Source organism: Cetorhinus maximus, chromosome 4, assembly GCF_964194155.1.
Source record: "Cetorhinus maximus chromosome 4, sCetMax3.hap1.1, whole genome shotgun sequence".
Classification (NCBI taxonomy): domain Eukaryota; kingdom Metazoa; phylum Chordata; class Chondrichthyes; order Lamniformes; family Cetorhinidae; genus Cetorhinus; species Cetorhinus maximus.
In genome coordinates this window covers 91,305,269-91,326,107 of record NC_135882.1, presented here as the reverse complement: position 1 = coordinate 91,326,107, position 20,839 = coordinate 91,305,269, and the positions used below count along the sequence as shown (strand labels likewise).

Below are 20,839 nucleotides of genomic sequence, written 5' to 3'. Positions count from 1 at the left end.
GACAGGCAGGGCATTTAATGAGCTTAATTATCTTGTCATTGGCCTCAATTGGCCATTGACAGGTCGGCGGGGTGACAGCTGATTTCACTGTCTGCCCGCCTTTGAGGTGTCAGCTGTGGCTCAGTTCATAGCACCCTCGCCTTTGAATCAGAGGGTTGTGGGTTCATGTCCCACTCCCGGAAACCAAGAACTGTGATTGTACTCGAAAGAGTTGCAATCTGTGACTGTTGATAACTCGGAAGAGTTTCCTCAATATTTAAATGCACCGGGATGACGTCGGGGGTTCCTCCCGACGTCATCCCGCATCATTTTCGGGTCAGCGAGCGGGCCCCGCCCCCAACTCGCCGATGGAAAAATTCTGGCCAATGTTTTTCAGAGATCAGTCAACTATGGTACATCTTTATAGCTGTCTGGAAGTAGGTACTTCTGACCAGTATAACTTTCTAAAGTACAATTAGCAATCCCTAGAAACAATTTCTGAGTGAAATACTTTGAGGTTGGCGAATGAACAAAAAACTCCTAAATCAGACAATAATGTCATAATTCAACTACACTAAAAAGGTAACTTAAGAAATTATTTCTTTGCCAACACACATGACGCAACTGCGATTTTGAATGAGAGACTTGCTCTCCTGACTCTACCAATTTTGATATCTATCGGCCCATTTGATTGTAAACCTATGGCAGATGTTTAATTTGTGCACTCTGTTGTGAGGAGAAATCCATTAGCACAAATGATTCATCCTTTGCCCCTCCACATACAGAAGGCAACCGACTTCCCTCTTTATTCTCATTGGGAAGTACCCAATGATTGCTAAAGTTATTGCTGTCTGATATAAGGAAATAGATCAGAAAAGCCCATAAAGGCTGTACACTACTGTGTCTGACCTAATTTAGGTCTATCCAGGGATGATGGGGAAGTTTAGAATGCTGGCTGAATGATACGACTGTATCAGGCTTCTGCAATATAGGACAGCTAATGATTATTTAATACTATAACATTATCAAACCTATTCAATATGGGAAAATTTCAAATGAGATGGCTAAACTATAAAATAAATACATTTCCATAAGACAAAGTGGGTGCAAAGAAACTACTAAATGAACATTTGAAAACACTATATGATATAATTAGGGATAGTAATGGTCATGAATAGTATTGAAATGGAGGTGCAAAGGGAGATTAGAAGGGTTTAAATGGAAATATGAGAAAAAGCCACCGGATAATCTAAATGGGTATGGTTAGGGAGTTGGTAAGCATATAAAAAGTAATAGATCAAAGAGAATACAGAAAGAGTCTAATTGTAGAAGATTTTATTGAGGGGGTATTATATAAATATTTTGGGTTGGTTTTAACAAATGACGATAGAAATGAGAATGTAAACGTACTTAGGAGGATATGGAACAACAGAGATATTCGTAGAAAAGGAACTGGTTCTTAAAAGAAATTATCAGAACTCATAAGGAAGCCCATGTCACTGGGCTGTCATTACATACATCATTAGCTACTGAAAGTTAAAGAGATAGCAGGGATAATGCATTTTGGGAAAAAAAAACAAATTTACTGGTCAGGCAGCTATAAAGATGTACCACAGTTGACTGATCTCTGAAAAGCATTATTATATATTTCATTATACCAATTTGTAATATAATAAAAGAAGCTGCAAGGTATGGATGAACAGGGAAACTTGGGGTTCAAAAACATAATTGTCTTTAAGTATAACTGCAGTTAGATAGCTAGAAAAAGACCATTTTGGGCTACATGTGTAGTGACTTGAGTGCAAAGGTATTGTACAAAATATTGTTATCTTACAATTTGTACAAAATATTGGTTAGGTCAGTTACAACAAAGGGTTCTCAATCAGGGGTCCGAGAAGTTTCAAGGGGTCCACCAAAAATAACCAATGTGTAGAATACAGGCCTTGCACAATCTGCATTTGTCTCTTTTTCTCTCTTGATCAAATATTTACTGTACATTCAAAACTACATTTTCTAATTTTCAACTTTGGAATTACTTCTGGAGTTTAATTTCAATCAAAAAATACATTTTCTTTCAGTTACAAGATGGCCAGATAAAAATACACTGCACACATTTCCTATGCTTTTACTGCCTTCTTCATACCAGAGTGTCAGTTGTGTCATCTTGACTCTAAAGGCAGCCTCTTCACCTTGTGTTCTGATGAGTTGCTAGCAGCTATGTAAATAAGTAGCAGAGGGCTTCAGCAGACATATCTTGAAATCGGTGTAAACCACTGAGAAAATTTGCAAGCACTGATGTCCTGGCATAAAACCACCATAGATCAGTTATATACAAATTTCCTCCAAGGGCAGAGGTGTTGGCGTGAGAAGAATGAAAGGTGCAACAATGTTCTTGTGCCAAAAGCTCCAGGAAATTCTGCAACATATTTGCTGATAAACCAATATAATTTTTACATTTCTGTATTTTGTGGCAATTGCTGCTTTATCTAACATTGCTTGATTATTTTCACTCGTGTTTTCTAGAATGTTTTTTTAGAATGATAAACTAATTCTTCCATTTTCTTCCAATATAGTTTGCAATAGGATTCAAAGATTATCAGTATTGTACATTAGTTGCTTAGCTTTGCACATTCGAAGACCAACATACCCAGTATTAGCCTGGTAAAAGTATTTTTTTTTTAATCCTTTACATTTGAAGCTATTGCGAATCTCATTTAATGTAATATCCTTGCAAAACACTCCTATTCTCATTATGACAAAAAAGAAAAGCATTGTTTTCTCTCTTGCAATCCCACATATGCAAACTCTCAGATATACACAATGTTCTCAACACCAAGATGAAAGACTAAAAAACTCCTCCTTCTACCTTTTTTTACAAACAGTACAAATACTCGTGTTGTTCAGTTTTGCAGAGATTATACAAGGATTTCTCCCATACAGAAAAACAACCATTAAAATATCCAAAAAAATTGTTTACTTTTCTTCTCGTTTCTTCTGTTGTAATAAATTCACACTTTCCAAATATGTACCTGCACAATTCACCTCTCACATACTTTTGTGTAACATTTAATGCTTCAGCTCCCAGCAATGGCTCCCCTCCCAAAGATTAACTTCTGATGTGCTGAATTTGCACAAAAGAGAAGGGAATAGTTTGAAGACTATCCGACTCAACACAAAACATACATCATAATCAGTTTATCTTTGTCTTTTGTTTTTGTGTTGGCACCTTATTTTGGATAAAATTGTGGCTAAGGAGGGGAGGAAAGTGAAGAAGTCCTGATACAAACCAGTTCCGCACTACTTGTACATTTCGATTATTTTAAAAAGATTGACTTATAGTTAACTTTAATCCTGTCACTTAAGTCTGCAGTTTAAATTAGACTGAAATTTTCTTCAGATCATGCTCAAACTAAAATTTTTCACAACTTTTTGTACTGATTTTGCTGGTTACTACACTGCCAAGTATTTTAAGTAGGGTAGTGTCACAATATTTGAATTTATTTAACAAGGTTATCCATGTTCGTTTCATAGCATTACCATTTTAGATATTTCTAAAATATTATTTAGAACAGGTATGGACAATTATCAGAAGACAAGAAATTTGCAGGGCTATGGGGTAAAGACGGGGGAGGGGGACTAGATGAGATGTTCTTGTAATGAGCCAGCATGGACACAATGGGCTGAATGGTCTCTTTCTGCGCTGTAACCATTCTATGATTCCAGGAAATTGTTTAAATGTACATACTTCAGAAAAGTGGTACTTGTTACAGAAATTTCAACTTTCGTAGAGTCTACATCATTAAATTTGATTTCATAACCTGTTTTGCAGAACACATAATCCCAGAAAAAAGGGCCAAAATAAAAGAAAACATACCTGGTAACTTAAAAAGAAAATGGTCAGCTACGGAGTGACAGGTTCTTCCTTTTTGGATAATTACTTTAGCTAAAAAATAGTAATAGTCTACAGGTATGGCCCCATGATAATAAACAATCAGAGCAGGCCCTGCATCAGGAATCTTTTCCAATCCATGAACTTCGTAACCTGAGGAAAAAGGAACAGAGTTAGCCTAATACTTACACAAATATTGTATTTTATGGTAAGGGAGGATCAATATGCTTATATTGCTTTTGTAGGCAGGCAGGATTTTAAATCTTAAAAATTAAGAGTTTACAAAACTAACCTGATCTGGGCAATAAATGCAGCAAAAGTTTGATATATATGCCAAGCTAGCAATAACAGATAAGCATTAATGGAGACTATAGGCATCAGTTCAATTCCAATTACACTGGATTGCATATTGTTATCCGAGTATGTTGTCATTATTTTGACACGGGAAAAATAAGTAATCGTGCAGTTTACATTCTGTACACCATTTATTGTTTTAATTATAGGTTGTTATTGCTACCATTTCAATTCAACTTGTATTGGTTTCGGATTTATCCTTTCTACTTGTCTAAACTTGTCCAGCAAATCAAGAAAACAGGGTCAACTGTACATTCATTTCCAGATCTGGCATTTTCTACTAATTCATTAGTGGTCTGTACCTTTCCTTTTTCTAGAAACCATTTATGTTCTGCTAAGTGTGTGAAAACCTCCTACTATTTGAAAGAAAATTAAAATATATTCCCTTTCACCTTTAATAAATGATAGTACAAGGCTGATAGATGTAGCCTACGAGTGTTCAGCCAAATTTATTAACAGAGTTTTGTGGACATATAGCAATTGCTAATTATTGAACTGGACGTTATCAGTCCATGTGTGGTCAAGGTTGAAGGTGTTTGATTATGTGATTAAGTTACAATAAGAAATAAAATTTGTTTTTCGCTATGTTCTGGTCTATAGAACTACAGATAATGGGGAACCAATTCAATTTTTCAAATAATTTAAAATTACTGAACATAAACCAGTAAACCATCAGGTGGAACTGCCAAGTCCCTGAAAATTAAATAAAATTAGATGATGAGACAACATGGGCTAAATCCTCCTCTTCCAAGAAAACAGTCAAATATTAGGTGATATATAATTTAAAAAGGTTGCTTGCACATTTCTGAAGGAAATTCCCAAATGGTTTTGTTGAATTGAATTGTATGTAAGTCCATGAAACACACACTGATTTTCTATGGCTTTCAAATTATAAAGGATTCTCTTGCAAGAAAAGGGCATCCAGTGAGTTTACTTTTTCTCTTTATAGCAACATGTCCATAATCTCCATTGCATAGTTTTAGACATCACTCATTTTACAGTTCTTGCTGAGTCTGGCCATGTTAAGATTCATAATAGTTGTTTTTTGAATCTATCTGCATATGTAGCTGTATCCTCCACATTCTTCTACCCTCTGACCTTGGACTTGCGTGTTTCCCCTTCATTCCAACAGTGGTGTCAGGGCCTTCAACTGCCCTGGTCCTACTCTCCCCTTGAACCCCACCACCCACTTCTCTTTTAAAAACCTTCTCAAAACTCATCTTTTCAACTAGGCTTCCTAATCTTTTTTCTTGGTTCAACATCCATTTCTCTGAGTACTCAGTTGTGTAAAATGTTAAAAACAAAAAACTACTGCAGATGCTGGAAATCCAAAACAAAAACAGAATTACCTGGAAAAACTCAGCGGGTCTGGCAGCATCGGCGGAGAAGAAAAGTGTTGACGTTTCGAGTCCTCATGACCCTTCAGCAGAACTGAGTATCGTTCGGAGAGGGGTGAAATATAAGCTGGTTTAAAGTTTGGGGAGGGGGGGTGGTTGTAGGGACAAGCAAGCAGTGATAGGAGCAGATAATCAAAAGATGTCACAGACAAAAGGAACAAAGAGGTGTTGAAGGTGGTGATATTATCTAAGAAAATGTGCTAATTAAGAATGGATGGCAGGACACTCAAGGTACAGCTCTAGTGGGGGTGGGGTGGAAAGACTGACAAGGTATTACAGTTGTAGATTTAGAAATAATGGAAATAGGTGGGAAAAGAAAAATCTATATAAATTATTGAAAAAAACAAACAAAAGGGAGGGGGAAGAAACGGGGTGGGGATGGGGGGAGGGAGTTTAAGATCTAAAGTTGTTGAATTCAATATTCAGTCCGGAAGGCTGTAAAGTGCCTAGTTGGAAGATGAGGTGCTGTTCCTCCAGTTTGCGTTGGGCTTCACTGGAACAACGCAGCAAGCCAAGGACAGACATGTGGGCAAGAGAGCAGGGTGGAGTGTTAAAATGGCAAGTGACAGGGAGGTTTGGGTCTTTCTTACGGACAGACCGCAGGTGTTCTGCAAAGCGGTCGCCCAGTTTGTGTTTGGTTTCTCCAATGTAGAGGAGACCGCATTGGGAGCAACGAATGCAGTAGACTAAGTTAGGGGAAATGCAAGTGAAATGTTGCTTCACTTGAAAGGCGTGTTTGGGCCCTTGGACGGTGAGGAGAGAGGAATTGAAGGGGCAGGTGTTGCATCTTCTGCGTGGGCATGGGGAGGTGCCATAGGTGGGGGTTGAGGAGTAGGGGGTGATGGAGGAGTGGACCAGGGTGTCCCGGAGGGAACGATCCCTACGGAATGCCGCCGGGGGGGTGAAGGGAAGATGTGTTTGGTGGTGGCATCATGCTGGAGTTGGCGGAAATGGCGGAGGATGTTCCTTTGAATGCGGAGGCTGGTGGGGTGATAAGTGAGGACAAGGGGGGCCCTATCATGTTTCTGGGAGGGAGGAGAAGACGTGAGGGCGGATGCGCGGGAGATGGGATGGACACGGTTGAGGGCCCTGTCAACGACCGTGGGTGGAAAACCTCGGTTAAGGAAGAAGGAGGAAATTGTCAGAGGAACTGTTTTTGAAGGTAGCATCATCAGAACAGATGCAACGGAGGCGAAGGAACTGAGAGAATGGGATGGAGTCCTTACAGGAAGCGGGGTGTGAGGAGCTGTAGTCGAGGTAGCTGTGGGAGTCGGTAGGCTTGTAACGGATATTGGTGGACAGTCTATCATCAGAAATTGAGACAGAGAGGTCAAGGGAGGGAAGGGAAGTGTCAGAGATGGACCATGTGAAAATGATGGAGGGGTGGAGATCAGAAGCAAAATTAATAAATTTTTCCAGGTCCAGACGAGAGCATGAAGCCGCACTGAAGTAATCATCGATGTACCGGAGAAAGAGTTGTGGGAGGGGGCCGGAGTAGGACTGGAACAAGGAATGTTCCACATACCCCATAAAGAGACAGGCATAGCTGGGGCCCATGCAGGTACCCATAGCCACACCTTTTATTTGGAGGAAGTGAGAGGAATTAAAGGAAAAATTGTTCAGTGTGAGAACAAGTTCAGCCAGACGGAGGAGAGTAGTGGTGGATGGGGATTGTTCGGGCCTCTGTTCAAGGAAGAAGCTAAGGGCCCTCAGACCATCCTGGTGGGGGATGGAGGTGTAGAGGGATTGGACGTCCATGGTGAAGAGGAAGCGGTTGGGGCCAGGGAACTGGAAATTGTTGATGTGACGTAAGGTGTCAGAGAAATCACGGATGTAGGTGGGAAGGGACTGGACAAGGGGAGAGAGAAGGGAGTCAAGATAACAAGAAATGAGTTCCGTGGGGCAGGAACAGGCTGACACGATCGGTCTGCCGGGACAGTTCTGTTTGTGGAATTTGGGTAGGAGGTGGAAGCGGGCCGTCCGAGGTTGGGCGACTATCAGGTTGGAAGCTGTGGGAGGAAGATCTCCAGAGGAGATGAGGTCAGTGACAGTCCTGGAAACAATGGCTTGATGTTCAGTGGTGGGGTCATGGTCCAGGGAGAGGTAGGAGGAAGTGTCTGCGAGTTGACGCTCAGCCTCCGCGAGGTAGAGGTCAGTGCGCCAGACAACAACAGCACCACCCTTGTCAGCGGGTTTGATGACAATGTTGGGGTTGGACGTGAAAGAACAGAGTGCAGTAAGTTCAGAGAGAGACAGATTAGAATGGGTGAGGAGCAGAGAAATTGAGACGGCTAATGTCACGCCGACAGTTCTCAATGAAATGATCAAGAGAAGGTAAGAATCCAGAGGGAGAGGTCCAGGTGGAGGGAGAATATTGGAGGTGGGTAAAGGATCCGTTGAACGGGGAGAGGACTCCTGCCCAAAGAAGTGAGCACGGAGACGAAGACGGCGGAAGAAGAGTTCAGCATCGTGCCGAGCCCGAAATTCATTGAGATGAGGGCGTAAGGGTATGAAACTAAGTCCTTTGCTGAGCACTGAACGTTCAGCATCGGAGAGGGGAAGGTCAGGGGGTATAGTGAATACGCGGCTGCGGCTGGGTTTGGAAGATGGGGCGGGGACGGAGGGACAAGCAGGGGTGGAGGGTCCCAGATGGGTGTTGGTGTCGATGAGTTGTTGGAGCTTGCGTTCCTTAGCACTTGAGAGAAAGAGAAAAAGTTTCTTGTTGAGGTGTCGGATGAGACGAAGAATAAAATGAAACTGGGGGCACGCGCAGCTTTGAAAAAGGGTGCGGAGGTGCTGCTGGAGGGAGAGGTCGAGTGTGTTCATATGGCGGCGCATGGCACTGAATGTGGATCTCAGAATGCGACGGGAACAGCAGTCCGAGAAACGTTTTATGTCCCGGAGATACCTGTAATCCTGGGTGGGTTCGAAACAAAAGGGATGGAATTTCAGTTGAAATCCACGTGGGGTGAGTCGGAGACGGAGACAGTCACTGAGAAAGGAAATATGGCTGTGAAAGCGGGTTTTAGTAAACACAAAATGTTGCTTGATTGATGCATGCTGTCACTAGTCACTAAAAGGGAACACTTTCCCCAGTTCTTTCACAAACTCCTCACCTCCTCCCATTAAATCCTCTCTGCAACTGATGGTTTGTTTAATTGTTCTCTGTCTCTGCCTTTAATATCTTCTGAAATGGACTGGTTGGTCCAAATGGCGTGTTTCCAAATGATAACTTTAAGGGGGAAGTGGTGGCATAGCGGTAATGTCAGCAAACTGGTAATCCAGAGGCCCATTCTAATGTTCTGGGGACATGGGTTCAAATCCCACTGTGAATCCCAGGTAGTGAAATTTGAATTCAATTAATAAAAGAATCTAGAATATAAAGCTAGCCTCAGTAATAGTGACCATGACAACTATCAATTGTTGTAAAAAGCCATCTGTTTCAATTATATCCTTTAGGGAAGAAAATCTGCTGTCCTTACCTGGTCTAGCCTACATGTGACTCCAGGCCCACAGCAATGTGGTTGACTCTTAAATGCCCTCTGAAATGGCCTCGCCCTAATTTACAAGGACAATAAATGCTGGCCTTGCCAGCAGTGCCCACATCCCGTGAATGTATAAAGGAAAAAAAGCATTTCTCCTTTAAATCAAAGAGGTACAAATGCAAACATAGGTGCCACACAATTGACCTAAATACTAGGTCCAGCTTGACCACAACACGTGTTTTCATGCTTCACTCTCCTTTGCCAAAAAAATTTGAGGATCATCTGAGAACAGTTAAAGATTATCCTCAGCTCTGTTTCCCATGACCATTGCCCGTGAACTCTAATCCCCCCACCGAGTACTGAAAAGTCAAACCTAAGCTTCTTTAACTCCCAGAACATTATCAACTTTGGTCAAATCTGGCAATTATAGGCAAGTTGTGCATTAGGTGTGTTTGTATTTGCATTCCTCTGATTTGAGGAAGTAATACTGAAGAAATAGAGGTGATTCTCTCTGTTCACGAATCCACACCCACCCCCATCCCCCAGTCTTCCAACTACTCTTCCTTCATAAGTGGTTTAAGAATCTAATATGCAAGGCCTGAGTTAGGACTAGACAGAACACAACAGACCCAGCAGTAACTTTGTTCCTCTTGGACCCTTAACTGTCTCCAAGAAATCAAAACATCTTTCCAACATCAGGTCATGTGTGAGTAACAACTTCCTTTAGCTAAACATCAGTAAACCCACACCATTTTCTTCAAGTATCACCACAAACTCCACTTCATTACCTCAGATTCTATCCCCCTCCCTAACTACTCTCTCAGTCTGAACCAGACTATAATCAATGTCTTGTGTTGAGCTGAGCTTAAAACCCTATATATTAAGACTGCATTACTTCCACTGCCACATCACTATCTAGTCCAGTCCTTCCCTCAGCTGCTTTGCTGAAAATCACTTATTTGTCATTTCCACACTTGATGTTTCCAATGTTCTGGTCTCCCATCCTCCGTAAACTTCAATTTGATCACAACTCTGCTGCACATGGACTGCCCTAACCAAGTACTACTTTCTTGTCTTTGTTGACCTGCAGTGGCACTAGTGGCAAGCTTCCATGCTCACAACATTTCACGTTTAAATTCCTTACTTTCCTTTGTAAATTCCACCCTGCCTAAGTCCTTACTCCACCCTATATCTGCAGTTCCTCAAGATCTATATCTCTTCATCCCTTTGACAGCAACATGTTGTGCACTGCAGCATCCCCAACCCCCTCCAATTTGCCCTATGAATCTGACAGAGCTTTCATCCGCCTTGACCTTATACTTTGGTAACTGCCTATCAAAACCTCTCGGCATTTAAAACCTTCCCAAGGCCCATCTATTTGGTCAAGGTCAGTCACCACCCTTCCAGCCTGCAATCCATTTTTTAAAAATAGTTATTTGTAAAGTAAATTGAAATGTTCCTATTGCTGAGGCACAATAAAAGTTGATCAGCTAATCACAGCCATATTTGCTTACAATGAGACATGGTTGGAAGTCAATTCTTCACTTAATGTACCTGTTACGCTAATAATTACAAGTCATCGTGAAACAGGCATGTAGGCTAAACTAGGCTCAAATTTAATGTTGAACAACACATCATCGTACGCATTTGGCACAATTCCCAACTTACGCTTGTGCTGGTGGGAAAACTAGACCTCTAGTGGTTTCAATCCCCAAGCAGGAGGACAACAACATATTTTCAGGCAGAGGTGATATTTAAATAGCCTGATCGGGTTTATCACTCACGTGATATATAAATAAAATGCAGCTGATATATATTAATCTTCTGGAAAGCTTTTAATAATGCTTCACACACATGATTAAAGAGCAATTCAGAAAAATATTTGCACTTTCGCAGTGTAAGTCCTTTGTAAGCAAAGGTAGCAGCCAACTTGCACGCAAGGTCTCAAATGAAAAATTAGATAAGTCCCTAATCTATTTTGATGGGCCTGTTTGTCAGATGAATGCTGGTCAGTACACTGGAAAGAACTCACTGCCCTTCTTTGAATAATATTATGGGATCCACCTGAACTGACAGACACGGTCTCAAATTCAACATCTCGTTCAAAAGAAACATCTTTAACGACGTAGCATTAAAAGCCATGAAACAGTAGTTAAAATATGGCATTGGATAAATAATAGGCTTAAAAACAGGAAACTTTTAAAGCTGCAAAGAGGTTACCACAAAGCACCTCGTAGTTCAGTTCTGGGATTGCTTCCATTTTTAGATGATAGATGAATATATCTCCAAGTTTCCCAACTAAAGCAACATAACACACAGAGTAAATAATGAAAAATATAATCAAATTCAGAAAATTTGGAGTTTTTAATAATTTGCCAAGTAGCCAATCACAATGATGATTCAATTTGGATAACTATTACTATTAGAGAAAGAGGAAAGACCATGTATTAAATGGAAGGCTGTACAGTGATCTGACCAGGAAAAAGTTTTGGATTATTGCAGATGATTATGTGAAAGCGTCAGCCCCGTATTTAGCTGCAGATTGAAGAACAAATTAAGTCACTGGGTTACATTAGTAGAGGACTAAAGTACTGAGCAAAAGAAATTGTACCTTTGAATTTAAATTGGTCTGATTTCTTGATGATTACAGCTATCAGCCAATGACAAAATGTTAGGCAGTTGGTTTATCCTTTGAAAATGAGGAGATTTCCAGTGCACTCAAAGGTTTTGAAATTACAAAGTGAACTGATAAAGTTGATGCAGGCAAAACATTCAAACACTGGATGAAAACTGAACATTAAGAACTCAGATTAAGGAGGAATTCAGAAGGACATTCCCACCCCGCCCCTCCCGCAAGAGTAACTGGCTACCTGGAATAAAATACTGAAGCAGACCTGCTTCAGTATTTTATTCCAGATAGCCAGTGCAAACGCTTTCAAGAAGAACAGAGCACGAGGTAATGAAATCACAAAGTTAGGCTAGTTAGGCTTTTCCATGCTGCCAAACATTATTATATTGTCATACTATGTTCTGTGCTCTTAAGATATTTGCACCTAATGTGGCCATGTATGTTTCAAGATTAACAGAAAATATTTTACTGAACATACATTAGCCCATCATAACTTCAAAATTATCTCATCACATAAAAATAGGTTTTCTAGACTATAATCAATCTATTCACATTTCATAAGTACAAGGTCAAGTTTATTCCTTACAGAGCATTTTGACCACAAAGTTTTGGTTTGATTGTCTGCCTTGGTATCTTATTCCAGGTAACCAATTACTCTTTTTATGAAAAGAAGTCCTTCTGAAATTCTCCTTAATCTGGACTTAATTTTAAATTTTCATTCAGTGTTTGAACTTTATTGCTTGCATCACCTTTGTCAGCCCCTTTGTAATGTAAAGAACTTTAGAATGGGTCAACTAGAAATCCCTTTTTCAAAAGGAAAACAAACAACTTGCCTAACATTTCCTCATTGATTGTTGCTAACAATAATAACTATACTTAATAGTATAACACTAATCATATTAAAAATGAAAACTGCTTACCATGCCATATAGTTGCATGTCCATCCCACAGAGTTGCCAAAGTTTTTCTAGCACCATCCCAAAAGTTATTCGAATAAGCCTCTTGCAGCTCTCTCTTTCTTTTGTACATGTGCAGAAAAAGAATGGAAAGGTACAGGAACAGAATAATAAACAATGGCAGAATGAAGACAATGATGAGTGGAGTGAAAACCCACAGGAGGTAGTCCAAGTAATGCAGGGAGCCTTCCAGGATTTCCAAGCCGGTCCATTTTTCCACTATGTCAATCATGTAGGACACAAAACTCCCATTTTTTCCTTCCACATAGGATTCATCAGCAACAGCCATACCAAACCAACATCACCAAACATCAGTACAGAGATAGAGTTTGGGGATCATTTCGACAGGAACAGCAGTATTCTCTTAAGAGTAAAACAGAGTTCTTGTCAACTGTAGAAACAGAAAATAGTGTTATGATCTCAGCAATTTGAAAAAAACTAATACAGCTTAGAGAAAAGCTGTATTAGTACTAAGCTCAAAATAGGTAATCACAAATATTACACCTGACAATATATAGTAAATAGTGGGAGTATAACTAGATCTTATGACCAAAAATCTGGAAGCTAATCATTCATGAAATACTGCACCCCTATACCTCTAGTTGATTCCTCTCAGCCAAATAAATCCAGTCAAGTTATTTAAGTCTCGACCTAAGCACAATTAATAATTTTGTTCAACTGTATAGCAAAACTGTAATCTTAAATCGATAAGAAATATCAACATTTTCCACTGTAGTCAAGTGCATGCATGATACCTCAGGCTGACAGAAGTGTCAAAGGAGTATTTTAAAATCACAACAATGGTACAGCCAATTTGAGGTGCACACAGTAAACATTAGAAAGGTCAAGGATATCAATGTTCCCACAATTCACTGCCATCATTGAAGACAAAAGGCAGATTTTCAGGAAACATGGCAAGCTTTATATGTAGAGTTCATAACAAACAGGCCATTCAACTCAGTTTGTGTTGGTGCTGAAACTCTGAGCACATAAATAATTCTAACCACATTTAGCCACCTTGTTTCCATATTTATTCAACCCCTTTTCCTTCATCCAGCTATCCAACTTAATTTTGCATGTTAACATAGTTGTACTTCCTCTCAATTTTCCACGTAGAAATGTTTCTCCTGCTCTCTGCTCTAAGTTTCTTAAATTTGCATCTATTGCTTCTCGTTCTAGACCCAACTACCCCCGACTAAAATCATTCCCCTTCAATCTACTCTACTCATCATTTTATAATTTTGAACACTTCTACAATTTTTTAATCTACAATGTTCTCATGAAAAAAAAGATTTTCCAAGTCTTTCTTTCTTTGCTCATATGAGGCAGAATCCTCGTGAATCTACTTTTACTCTCTCCAAAGCCTCAATATACTTTGAGTGTGTGGAGCAGACAGTACCCTAACTTACGTCTTATAAAGGTTGTGAATCACATTACCTCTTGGCTTTCATATTCTTTATCTCTTGATAAACTAAGAATTCCATTAGTTTATATTTTTAGAGCCTTATTAATCTGGGATGTTACTTATAATCTCCTGTGAATTTGTATACCCATATCTCTCTGCTCTTCCACAGCAGTGAGCTTAGTTCCAGTGTATAATTATTGTCTTTTTAAAAAATCAACATACATTTGTTCTGAATTCCATCTGCCACCTTTAAGCTAATTCCTCAACCTTACCAATGTCCCTCAACAGCTTCCTTTTGTATTCCAAGGAATTAACTATACCTCCTGTTTTGGTGCCATCTTGGAATCCCTGGAAACACATGAGCAGAGGCTGAATTTTAATTAGCAGTTTTTCAAGATTGCAACCACTTGACTGCTCTGTTGACAAACTTGGAATTGCACAGTAAATCATGCAACAGTTTCCAGCAGTAATTCGATAAATGGATCATTTTCAGGTTGGCAAGCTGTAACTTGTGGAGTGCCACAGGGATCAGTGTTGGAGCCTCGAGTATTTACAATCTACATCAATGACTTGGATGGAAGGACCGAGTATATGGTAACTAAATTTCCTGATGATGCCAAGATAGGTAGGAAAGTAAGTTACCAAGAGGGGATAGACAGTCTGCAAAGGGATATAGATAAAGTGAGTAGGAAAAATTTGGCAGATGGAGAATAATGTGGGAAAATGTGAATTTGTCCACTTCGGCATGAAGAATAGAAAAGCAATATACAATTTAAATGTAGAGATTTTAGAACTCTGTGGTAGAGGGGTCTGGGTGTCCTAGTACATGAATCACAAAACTTGCAGATATGGCAAATGATTAGGATGGCAAATGGAATGTGGCCATTTATTGCAAAAGGAATGGAAAATACTGTAAAAGGATAGACGTTTTACTGCAGCTGTACAGGGTATTGGTGAGACCATGGGCAGAATTTTGCCGTCGGCGAGCAGGGGACGGGGCCTGCTCACCAATGCGTAAAATGACGTGGGATGACGTCGGGCGGAACCCCTGACGTCATCCCGCCCATTTAAATTTTCAGGAAGGCGGGGCGCAGCAAAATCAGCTGACCTGTCAATGGCCAATTGAGGCCATTGACAGGATCATTTAAACAATTGAAGGACCTGCCCATTTAACCTTCAGGTTGGCGGGCAGGTCAGGAGCCCCGGTGGCAAACAGAGAAAACATAAAACCTCAGCCAGCGGCGGGATGAGGTTTCATGCAGCGTTATAAAAATTTTAATAAAGTTATTGTGTAAATTATGAACATGTCCCAACTCATGTGACATTATCACATGAGGGGGACATGTAAGGGTTTTTTTTTCCAGTTTTAATAGTTTTCAAATTCCAGGCGATCTCCCTGAGAAAGCACACTCTCGCTTTTGGGGAATCCCCCCGCCCACACAGGAAGCGCATAGCGCTTCTCGCCGGACGTCATGCTGGGCAGGCCTCAATTGTCCCGCCCACGTAAAATGGTGGTGCGGTCCATTTCACTGGCGGGGGTTGGCTCCCCGCCCGCCGGAGATTGGGTCGGGCCTGCCCGCCCAACAGGCAGAAAATTCTGCCCTATATCTGGAGTACTGTGTACAGTTTGGGTCTCCTTGTTTGAAAAAGGACATAAATACATTTGAAGCAGTTCAGAGAAGGCTCACTTGAATCATTCCTGTGATGAAGGGCTTATTTTATGAAGAAAGGTGAACAGATTGAGCCTATACCCATTGGAGTTTAGAAGAATGAGAGGTGATCTTATTTAAACATATCAGATCCTGAGGGGACTTGATAGGGTGACACCAGGAGGATGTTTCCTCTTTTGGGGGAAGACTAGAACTAGTGGACACAGTTCAAGAATAAGAGGTCTCTCTCTTAAGACTGAGATGAGCGGAATCTTTTTCTCTCCGAGGGTTGTTAGTCTGTGGAATTCTCTTCTCCAGAAAGCAGCAGAGGCTGGGTCATTGAATTTATTCAACGCTGAGTCAGATAGATTTTTGGTAGACTAGGGAGTCAAGGATCACGGAGGGCAGACAGGCAAGTAGAGTTGAGACCACAACCAGATCAGCCATGATCCTATCGAATGGCTGAGCAGGTTCAAAAGGCCTACTCCTGCTCCTAAGTCCTATGTTCCTAACACGTGCGCTGAAGCAGAATGTAGTGAGGAGTATTATGGGCAACATTTAGGGGCTGGCCATTGGACTCAGCATTTCCACAGCTGAGAGGCTATTAGTTCCAAGAATTAATGTTATAAGATCACACACAACTTAAATACTTTTCTGACAGTACATTTTCTTAGCAAAAATATATTTAAGTTATTAACCAATCTCAAAGCGATATGAAGGAAGCACTCATTGCTCGCTAGATGTATTATATGTTGCTGGAGACCCCTCATCTGGCATGACTGGACTTTTCCTTTTTTTAACCTTGAGGAAATGTACTGCAGCAGAAAGAAGTCAAGTAAAACTATATACATATAGCAAGAAACAAGAACAATTTAAATTTCTTCACACCTGCATAAAAATGTCTCAAATAACGTGTAGAAAAAAGTGAATATAAAACTTGGTTATTTTTTGAAACCTTTGATAGAGGGATGGGTGAAACGTCAGGAGGATTTACAGTAGGGATTCCAATGGGCAAAGAAATGGAACAGGCACCAATAAATAATGGAACAAACGGACTGGGGACTGCGGCTGGGATCACGAGGATCTGAAAGCCAATTCATTGAGGTATGGGGAGCCAGTGCAGCTCAGCCAGGATCAGATTATGGTTGGGAATACAGACTATGGTGGTATGACTGAATTTTAGTTGGCGCAATGTGGAGGCAGGGTGGTTGGCAGATTAATCTTTAAAGTCAAGCAGGTGTGCATTTTGGTTTCAGCAGCAGTGGGAGAAAGGTAAGAATGGAGATTGGTGATGTTTGAAGGTGAAAGAAAATAATGTTCTCCAGACACAATCTGTTAACAAATTTCAGCTTGGAAACCAGCAGTACAAAGGTCTGTAACCTTAGACTTAGTCTGCAAAGGCATTTGTAAAAGTAAATGGCCAGAGGCATGACTCCAGCATTGACTCAAAATCTAGATTGCTGTAGATGAGACAAGCAAAACTGTGGCCTCTCTTAGAAAATTAAACTGCACAAAATTAAGACGACCATTATTTATGCCAGATTTAGAGAGTGCATTTCAGTAACCACTGTCAGCCTTCGTTTTCTTTTTATAAGAAATCACACACAGCATCAGTACTTTATTGCCTTCATTTTGATCAAATCTGGCAGGCAATGTGTACTAATCTGCCTCAATTCAACTTTCCTGCCTATCCCCCATATCCCTTGATTCCCTGAGACACTAAAATTCTGTTTACTGCCTTAAACATATTCAATGATGGAGCATCCACAACAGAGAATTCCAAAGTTTCACCACCCTCTGAGTGAAGAAATTCCTCCCCATCTAAGTCTTAAATAGCCTGCCCCTTATTCTGAGGCTTGTGTCCCCTGGTTCTAGGGGAAACAACCTCTCAGTGTCGACCCTGTCAAGCCCCTTCAGAATCTTTTATGTTTCAATGAGATCACCTCTCATTCTTCTGAACTTTGAAGCATATGGGGCCAGTTTACTCAGCCTCTCATCATAGAACAACTTTCTCATCCCAGGAACCAATTTCTGGAACCTTCACTGTACTGCCTTCCAGGCAAGTATGTCCTTCCTTAGATATATTTCTTCACAGAAAATATTTTTCAAAGCCAACTTAGTAGACATACAGAATAGTTCATTGCCAATGTATCAATTTGTTGTTGATCGATTTTGCAAGGTGTCAACTGAATTGTAAAGGTGTGCTTTGAGTAACTCCACCAATCTAAGCTCTCAGTAATAGGAGTCAAACAAATTCCAGTCTGCCAAAAGACCTTTTCAGCACTTAATAATGTAGACAACAAACCAGAACTTCCTCTTGCACAAGGACCTTTTATGGCCCCCTCTCCCAAGCAGGACATTGACACTGAATATTACTAAATTCAAATCCAGAATAGTTGTGAGTAGTGGTGAGGCTGTTTTAGTAACTATCATTCAATAAACCAGAAATAGTCGTCTTAAGTGTGCATGTGACAAAACTGCTTTTCAACTGAGAAATTAATCTACTTTAAGTCAGTTTCAAAAATAACATTCATATTCATTAGGGATGGCTTCTTACCTATCAAGCAAATTTCTGATGCCATCCATTTCAAATGTAGTAAGTCCACAAGTGCTTCAAGATGGCACTAGAATACTGAATAAATAAAATACCATTTATGCTGCAGCATACGCAGAATTGCAGGTCTTGTACACTATTAGTGTTATACCAATTTTACATTATCCCCAAGGGGAGAATCAGGCCCATTTGGCTCTTTCCAACTCTGCAACACAATATTTTAAAAACATTTTAAGCAACTCTTGGTGTAAGCTCGGATGGGAGACTAGACTGCAATATCAGAAAAGCTCCTGGGCACAAACAGATCCATAGATACCTTTTGAGCCCTATTCAGATGGACAGCTTTGATATTGTGAATAACTGCGATGATATCCTTTTCACCTGTTTGTCCCAGTTCAAACTTCAAAAGGGAAAGATCTAACTGGGACAGGAAATCACTTGGTCTACATGTCGCTATTTGGGCAGAATAATGAAGAATTATGCCTTCCTCATGAAGCATGAATACCTTCTCTCTCTCTCCTCCCATCTCCGTTTCCCCTTCGCTTGCCCTCCATCAGTCTCTCGATACCTCTCCAGCCCTTTTTCTCCCTCTGATACTCCCCTTCCTCTCCCCCCTTACTCACTCACCCGGTGACGCCGTTTCTCTAATAAGCTGTTCCATTATTCACCATTCATTAATTTACTGTTGATCGTTGTAGCCGGCGTCACTCGCCTCTGAAGCTTGGGCCTGTCCTTTGCCCTGGTTCGCAGTTCCTGCGCCACCGTGGGCTCCAGTTGTCACTCGCAAGCAGCCGATCCCTCGGGCCCCGCTAGGGAGCCCGGCCCCTCCCCCACTCGCCGCAGCTGCGCATTCGGAACTTCCGGTGAGGCAGGTCAGGGTCACGCACCAGGCGGGGCGCGCGCGCGTTGACCTCACTCACCGGAAGTTGGACCTACATCTGCCGGAAGTTTCGGCTACTGCCTGCCGGGGAGCAGGAGTGTGGTGGTTCTGCGTTGAGATGAGAGACAACATGTGCGAGAACTGGAGTATGGTGGCGGAAATTTTCCTCTTGCTGGAAGGTTTCAGTGAGGAGACGGAGCGGATCCAGTGTTTCTGCAGCAGAGCCTACGTACAGTAAGTCACTCTGGCGGCTTTGCTGAAGTTAATGTTTGGTCATGAAGTTAAGTTCCTGTCCCCTCTCCCAGTCACTGCTTTTCCCCATCAACTTTCTCCAAACTCTCCTGACTTTCGGTATATAAAAAAACATAGTATGAGCCGAAATACAGGAAAACCCCGCCCCTTCTGTGACTTCTCATACATTAAGAACAACATTCACTCTCTGTTACTGCAACACAGTGAGAATAACAAATGTGCATTGTTTTCCTTGCGACGACGCTAAACGTCCACGCCTGTTTTAGTTGCTAAAGGAGAGGCAGGAATTAAAATTTGGGGCAGACCTGGAGGCTTGGGGAGAACCTACTTGGTCAACAATTCGGGTTTCTTCTATCTCCTGTCAGAAGAAAATGAATCCCAAGTAAAAAACATAAAAACAGGCCTGGATTAAGCAATCATACAACTCCAGATCATAGAATCATAAAATGGTTACAGCACTGAAAGAGGGCATTTGGTCTGTCGAGTCCGTGTGGACTCTCTGCAAGAGAAATTTAGTTAGCCCCACTCCCCAGCTTCATTTCAGGTGCTTATTCAATTCCATTTTGAAAGGGACAATTGAGTCTGCCTTCACCACACACTCAGGCAGTGTATTCCAGATCCTAACCAATCGCTGCAGAAAAATCTTTTTTTTGTCCTCTTTGGCTATTTTTGCCAATCACTTTAAATCGGTGTCCTTTGGTTCTTGACTAAGACCCCTCTTGATTTTGAACATCTCAATCAAATCTCACAACCTTAATTCTCTTAGGAGAACAACCCCAGCTTCTTCAATCTGTCCATGTGTCAGAGGTCCTTCATCAATAGAACCATTCTCGTAAATCTTTTCTGCAGCCTTTCTAATCACTTCACATCCTTCCTAATGTGCACTGTTTGGAATTGGACACAATACACCAGTTGGCATGTTTTATAGAGGTTCATGATAACTTCATTGGTTTTGTACTCTATGCTTCTGTTTATAAATCTCAAGATCCCAAAAGCCTTTTCAACCATTTTCTCAACCTGCCCTGCCACCTTCATTGATTTGTGCACATATGCTCCCGGTCTCTCTGTTCCTGCACCTCCTTTAGAATTGTGCCCTTTAGTTTACGTTGCCTCTCCTGATTCTTCCAACCAAAATCGGTTACTTCACACTTCTCTGCATTAAATTTCAGCAGCTACATGTTCTGTAGACCTGTCCTGTCAGGCAATATATGTAATCTTGAAGTCTATCATTATCCTCCTCACAGTTCACAATAATTTCAAGTTTTGTGTCATCTTAGCAAAAAAAGCACTGGTCCCTAATACCACTGTATACCTTCCTCCACTCTGAAAAGCAACTGTTTACCACTACTCTCTTGTTTTCTGTCACTCAGTCAGCTTTGTATCCATGCTGCCACTCTCCCTCACAGACCT

General features: G+C 41.0%; 2 protein-coding genes across 27 annotated transcripts in view; one reads left to right on the top strand and one right to left on the bottom strand.

Moving 5' to 3' along the window:
- The window catches only part of tmem68 (transmembrane protein 68), a 77,773-nt gene extending 58,619 nt beyond the window's left edge, over positions 1-19,154 (bottom strand). For 3 of the 14 annotated variants that reach the window (XR_013576419.1, XM_078540503.1, XM_078540505.1), the window contains exons 1-4: positions 18,925-19,149; positions 18,301-18,375; positions 12,654-13,080; positions 3,854-4,021 (exon numbers count right to left, since the gene is read on the bottom strand). Coding sequence is in view for 12 of the 14 variants with exons in the window: in XM_078540503.1 (XP_078396629.1) it covers positions 3,854-4,021; positions 12,654-12,978 (493 nt within the window). In the remaining 2 variants the exon portion in view is untranslated. Of the gene's footprint in view, positions 1-3,853; positions 4,022-12,653; positions 13,081-14,366; positions 14,443-18,300; positions 18,376-18,924 lie in introns of all 14 variants that reach the window. The other 11 variants (XR_013576420.1, XM_078540506.1, XM_078540500.1 and 8 more) reach the window with 9 other exon arrangements.
- A 52-nt stretch (positions 19,155-19,206) lies between these two features.
- Positions 19,207-20,839, top strand: part of tgs1 (trimethylguanosine synthase 1) — a 71,443-nt gene continuing 69,810 nt past the window's right edge. For 11 of the 13 annotated variants that reach the window (XM_078540488.1, XM_078540485.1, XM_078540486.1 and 8 more), the window contains exon 1: positions 19,208-19,411. In XM_078540488.1, coding sequence (XP_078396614.1) covers positions 19,296-19,411 — 116 coding nt within the window. In that variant the 5' untranslated portion in view covers positions 19,208-19,295. Of the gene's footprint in view, positions 19,412-20,839 lie in introns of all 13 variants that reach the window. The other 2 variants (XM_078540482.1, XM_078540489.1) reach the window with 2 other exon arrangements.